This window comes from Macrobrachium nipponense, chromosome 25 (assembly GCF_015104395.2).
Source record: "Macrobrachium nipponense isolate FS-2020 chromosome 25, ASM1510439v2, whole genome shotgun sequence".
Taxonomy (NCBI): domain Eukaryota; kingdom Metazoa; phylum Arthropoda; class Malacostraca; order Decapoda; family Palaemonidae; genus Macrobrachium; species Macrobrachium nipponense.
Window position 1 is genome coordinate 75,086,839 of NC_087214.1, and position 6,238 is coordinate 75,093,076.

General features: G+C 37.9%; 1 protein-coding gene across 4 annotated transcripts; it reads right to left on the reverse strand.

The window, feature by feature from the left end:
- Positions 1-1,622: 1,622 nt before the first annotated feature.
- On the reverse strand, positions 1,623-3,790 carry LOC135199226 (uncharacterized). 4 transcript variants are annotated; one of them, XM_064227098.1, is made up of 3 exons: positions 3,611-3,790; positions 2,337-2,384; positions 1,623-2,029 (listed from the first exon to the last, which is right to left on the reverse strand). In XM_064227098.1, the coding sequence occupies exons 2-3, from the start codon at positions 2,353-2,355 to the stop codon at positions 1,710-1,712; spliced, it is 339 nt and encodes a 112-aa protein (XP_064083168.1). In that variant the 5' UTR covers positions 2,356-2,384; positions 3,611-3,790; the 3' UTR covers positions 1,623-1,709. The 4 variants fall into 4 exon arrangements, with proteins under 4 accessions (XP_064083168.1, XP_064083166.1, XP_064083167.1 ...); XM_064227096.1 differs by having other exon boundaries at positions 1,623-2,032; XM_064227097.1 differs by lacking the exon at positions 3,611-3,790 and having other exon boundaries at positions 2,337-2,672.
- Positions 3,791-6,238: the final 2,448 nt, after the last annotated feature.

Here is a 6,238-nt window from a genome sequence, read left to right on the forward strand (position 1 = left end):
ATGAGGCTTCGTTTAGGATACAGTTATTATTACTGGAAGTGTACTGAAGAAAGATGTCATTGTAATGGTTTGTACGAAATCGGAATAACAATATAACTAATGTTGCAAATATGGTATGTTGTCTAATAACGATAATTAGGACAATTTTGTAAGAAATCAAATTTGACATTAGGCTTTAATGTGTAAATTCTTCTCGTAGTTGGTGTGTCATTTTTGTGCCCCATTAAGGTTGTAACGAATCAGCTGTACAATATTTTGTTAAAAATTCTCGTTAAATAAGTTTTGGAGTGGGTCTGTTAGCATGCTAACAAGCTCCCTTTGATGTATCATATTATATTCAACACACTAGTTGAAATCTTGCATTTGTCGGAAGCTTGTACTAGTATCGTATTAATCGGGCAAAACAGGATCAGTAAGATTTATAATACTTTATTATAATTCCTTTTAGTTATATAATAATCACCTTCGATATCTTATAAAAGTTTTAATACTAAACATTTTCATACCTACCGTGCACAAGCATAGTCATTTTTCTTCTTTTAATCAACAAATGATCTGTAATTTCGTGTTTATACCTGAAAGTCACGGTAAAGGATTATCCTTCACTCAATAGCACTTAACAACCACACACAACTTGCTGGATTGAGGCATAACCGTTGTAAATTTTCCCACGCTACAGAATTCGAACTTTCTAATCCCAACATGCCACCAGATTGTTCTGGAAGCTACCAGAATAACGAAACCGGAATTCTTAAATGAATAGAATGTGTTCCGGGTGATTGCTTCAGAGGATATAAATGTTAGGTTACTAACCTAACATGTTGATAAATTGTAGTTAGCACTAGTGTGGAGCTAGGCTGAAAAATGATACTCCATTAAAATCTATGGCATTTCCTCAGATATAAACTCGAAATGACCATTAAGTTAAAAGCTCATGTTCTAAACACTACACTTAAGCGACGATATCCGGTTCCTTACCGCCACGGTGATCTGTAAACATTAGACTTAGACTGAAGAATTAAAGTCTGTTATCAGGGTTTATGATTTCTCCTCCCATATGGACTTCAAACAACCGTTTAAACTCTATACTACTGTGACAATAGTTGCAGTTATAACAACTGTTTGTTTTTTATTTGTTCTACGGAGTATTCATAATGTTACTCAAAGGTCTGGAAAAATATCCACATAAGAGCTATAATCTCTTATTTTGCATTGTCTACTTATAGATCCATTTGATTATTGTAATTTGTTTGTTACGTTGACAAATTAGTATTTATCCGTCTATCAGTTAATTTTTTTTTTTTTTTTTTGCATTTTTCAACTTAATTTTTTTGCATAGATCTAACGACATGCAGGCTTGTGATAAAGGAATATCAGATCTATAAAGGCAGAATGGTCATATGCTCTACACAATGTCCAACTCTCATTTGTATTTTAATGTTACATCTGTCATTTTCATTTATTTTTTGGTCAGGCAACTTAAGTAAAAATCCATATTCATTTGTGTAACATGTATATTATATCTTTCTAAAACATACAATAAAGAAATCAGTATTAAGTAAAAATAATAAATTAGCGAGATATTTTTACATATAATATCAAATAAATAGTAAATAAAAATAATTACGATAATGCCTTTCTATTCACAAACGCGCCTGGTCTACAATTAATCACAATTAAATCAAAACGCCAACCGGCGTCTGGTCGGCCTACGAAGTGACTGTTTTTCTGTTGGTGCTGTTTCTTCCTCCTGTTCCTCCTCCTCCTTCGGCGGGGATAGGTTGGCGACGGAGGCGGCGGCAGTGCAGCCAGGAAGTCCACAAGGCTGAAGGCTCCTCGTCCCTTGTCAGCCCCAAGATGCTCGAGTCTCCCTCTTTTCTGCTGAAGTCTCTCGGCTTCCTCCTCGGCCTCTTTGCCCTTCGTCTCACGTCCTCCCTCCAGTCGGAGACGCCGCCGACGGTTTGCGCGGGAACTTTCGGTAGGCAGGTCACGGCAACGTACTCCACCACCACTCCTCCACCAACTGATGCTGCTGAAAAATAACACCACCAATTATTAGGTGATGAAGGGAAAACTGATGAAAAATAGGCAAATGAAACATATCTCGTGACTATGTTAGGCCTATGAAATTGTTACTCCGTCCAAGATTGTTTGCAATAATAATATGGAGCACTTTGTTTCAGTGAAGGTATCAGTAACCCTTAAGAAACAAGAGGTCTATATTTAGTAAATATAAATTATTAGATTGCAATGAATTACTAAGACCACCAGGCACTGTAATATTTCTCGCTATAGTACTAGAGTCTTAAAAACGAAAGAAAAAATCCGAAATTTACCTTCTTGTACGCACTCCATACTTCCTAAGTCGAACTCTGAGAGTAATCCTGCAAAAGGAGACGGGAGACCGTATTATGGTGACACCAAGTGAGCAGAGGTCAGACTGCATCAGAATTTAATCGGCCATCGAGGTTTTATACCAACAGTCAGACCCTGAGGCCACTTTCTCTTCCTTTGGATGTCCTTTTCTTAATGGAAGCTCAATCCCAAAGGTCATTCCTCTCAGTGAATTCTGAATTCCCTAATAAGGCGGTAGACCCAACTGGTATATTGACCACGTGATAATCTTTTCGAAAAACTTAGGACGCTGACCGTGGCTTCTCCCCCTAAGCCTTAATTGCGCTGTGGACGGAATTATTCTTGTGAGATTATTGTCTCCCTAGCGCACTTTTTTTTTTTTATTAGAGAAAATATAAAATATTTTAAAATTTTAACGCACTTGGTCAAAACGAAACTCATGGATTGTGGATACACTTTTCCTTGACCTTTTAGAATCTAATTTGATATTTCCTGGTTTTGTTTCTCTTGTCAGCAACGGAGTTTAGAGTTAATTTATCTTTTAGAAACGTTATCGTCATCAATGAAGATATTTGAGTATAAACTAAATAAAATTTAAATGCTAACTATCACTCTTCATCCCTCAAGCGTAAATAAATAATTTTTCACGTGATTCACATAGCTTTCAATAATTATTAGGGTCGTTTGTCTTTCTTTTATGAGTAGTGTTTTTTAGTTCTCGTTTTTTCTTGGATCTTACGCATGGAACTATGAACATGGAATGGACATGTGTGTTAAATGTATTAACGATGATTGCCACTGCGCGGCGCCATAGGGAAGGGTGGAGATGACGCTGAATGAAGCTATTTCAGCATCGTCTTGCAGACGACTTTTTCAACTCTGTCGTCCTCAATTTTCTACCGATTTTGATAAAAATCGACTCATTGGGAAGCTCTTGAAAATCCCCTTTAAATGCATATAATTAAGCATGTGGAAAATACGGCGCTTGGGTATCAGAACCAAAGTGATAAGCTACTTAACCTTCCTGACCTGAGACAGAGAGAGATGTGGCAAAGTGTATGCCAAATCTACACTGTTTTTTCGCCGTAAGCTAGATTTAATGAATGAAGTTGGCGCAAAGTGGCAATCTACTCTATGTTTCATGACATTCTGGACAGACTATAGAATTAAGTAATTACACCGAATACAACATTCACTTTTAATTTAAAAAATATTACCATTACCAAAAATACAGTATTAATATAAAAACACTTACTGGAACAAAATACACTAAACGCTCACAGTCGAAATTGGTACCGGGACCTTGCCGGGTCCTCTCAGGTCAAAAGGTAAAGCAAATGCCTCAAGGGGACACTACAGGAGTCAGGACCACACAGTTAATCCAATGTTCCCACGGTCACTCAGCATGGGACCTCCCCAGGAGGATAGATTTCCTTGGAAACTCACAAGGCAATGACCCCAACCACTCAGCCTAGGGGCCCCATTCACGCACCGGTAGTACCTGCAGGTCTCCGGTTTGGGGCGGAGCTTCAGTGGCCGGACGACCGAAAATGTACCCATACATTACGCAGGCGGCCTGAGTGAAATCAGGTTAGTCTACTCTCGGCCAGCAATGGGAAAGGTGTTATCAGAGAGGGAGCTGCAGATTCTAGCTCTTTGTATTGTAGCTTACGAGAAACGTAAGCAGCCGAGAAGGAAGAAAAAGGTTTGGATGAAGGAATGGCTAGCAAAAAGAGAAGTACTATCACACACAAACCTGTTGTCACATTTAGTATGGGAGCCTCATGATTTCTTTAACTATCTACGAATGGATGACTCTACATTTCGTAAGCTTCTAGACCTTGTGGCACCACATATACAGAGGAAAGACACTTGCATGAGATCTGCTATATCACCAAGGGATAGACTTGCTGTAACTCTCCGGTATTTAGCAACAGGAAGGTCTTACGAAGACCTGAAATTCAGCGTAGCAATATCACCACAAGTTTTGGGACGCATAATTCCAGAAACATGCGAAGTTATATGGAAGGTATTAAGGAAAGAATATATGAAGGTAAGTATATGATATTTATTGTTTATATACATAAAGGTCACATATGAAGCTGAAAACAATATTACAAAATACTGCGCATAATTATACACCCTATAATTATAGTATATTAATTTTATCATTATTAGCTTTGTATCCTCACATACATTACATTTTTAGGTTACCCAAAGCTCCCCATGAGAAAATAGGGTGTGCAGAAGTTCATTATATGCTTCCTATTTTAATCTTATCAAATGATGCCAACATTTGTATTAAACATTAATATAATGTTCAACCATAAGAATTGCAATATACTCTTTGCTATGGTAAAGTAAGAAGTATTAAATGGAATGTTCTAATAGCTCAACACAAAACAACAGCCCTATAATAGTAGCATGCATTGTAACTCTCTTGTTTGTTTATGTCAATGGACAATGAATCTCCAAACAATAATGTTTGGTCGATTATTCTTGGACATTATATATATGTAGCATTCATGACCCTACTATCATACCTAAGATGTCCAAATTCTGCGTCATATAGAACATCATTTATTAATTTTTGAGCAAATTTTCGTTGTTCATCGTCAACTTTACGCAATTTACTTGCAATTAATTTACCAAACAAATCATATTCATCTTCTTCACGTGCTCCCAGTAATTTGTCCCCAATGATGCCCAGAACCTCATCAGCCTTGTTGCTCACTGACGGTCCCGGTTGGCGGCTCCGTTTTGCAGGTGGTAATGGAAGGGGTCTTGAAGCTCCAGGCTGGGATGTAGACTGGCAGTCCATCTCGATCACATCCTTAAATTGGGACAAAAATAACATGGATATTAGTATTATTGAATAAAGCAGTATTAATAAATAGCATTATGCATTTATCTCCACAGTTCCCACATTCGAAGGAGGAATGGTGCCAGATTGGTCAAGACTTCGAAGAAATGTGGCAGTTCCCTAATTGCCCGGGCGCTGTAGACGGGAAACATGTAGCAATTGTTCCTCCCCCTAATTCAGGATCTTTCTTTTACAATTACAAAGGATTTCACAGCATGGTTCTCATGGCAGTCGTTAGCGCAAATTATGAATTTATATTGTGTGACTTTGGCACTAATGGGAGAATTTCGGACGGTGGTGTAATTGAGAACACAGTTTGGGGAGAAGTTAGCCAACAACACACTGAATATACCAGATCCCGTAATAATTAGATCCTCAAATCGGACCTTGCCTTTTGTATTTGTGGGTGATGACGCATTTGCAATGAGACCAAATTTTCTGAAGCCATTTAGTCACACAACAGGAAAGAAGGAGGAACAAGTATTCAATTATAGATTGTCTCGTACCCGCCGCGTTGTGGAGAGTACATTCGGAATATTAGCTTCTAAATTCCGCATATTCCATTCCCCCATAAATCTCGATGCAGAGAATGCAGTTTCTGTGGTCAAGGCTTGCTGTATGTTGCACAACTTTCTTCGGCGAGAGAGGGGTAACCGTAATAACAGGGCCTGCAACATCCTTTCTGATACCCAGCTAAAAGAAGAAATGGAAAAGGCATTCACCCCATTAGCTAACACATTACCTATGAGGCAAAGGAAGTACGTAACTTGTATTCGGAGTACTTTAATCAGGAGGGTAGGGTTGATTGGTTGAATGATAAGATGTAATGATGAGTCATTGTGGAGGCTAAATATCCACATACGTGGTTAACTCTTATCACTTAATGTTTATTACTGCTTATGTCAATCTATATCCCAACAGTAGGAGATTTTTGTACCATTGGAATGTGTGAGGGTTATGTAAGAAAATACATTTATATGTATTACAGGCAATTATGAAATAAAGGTGTGCATTTATATT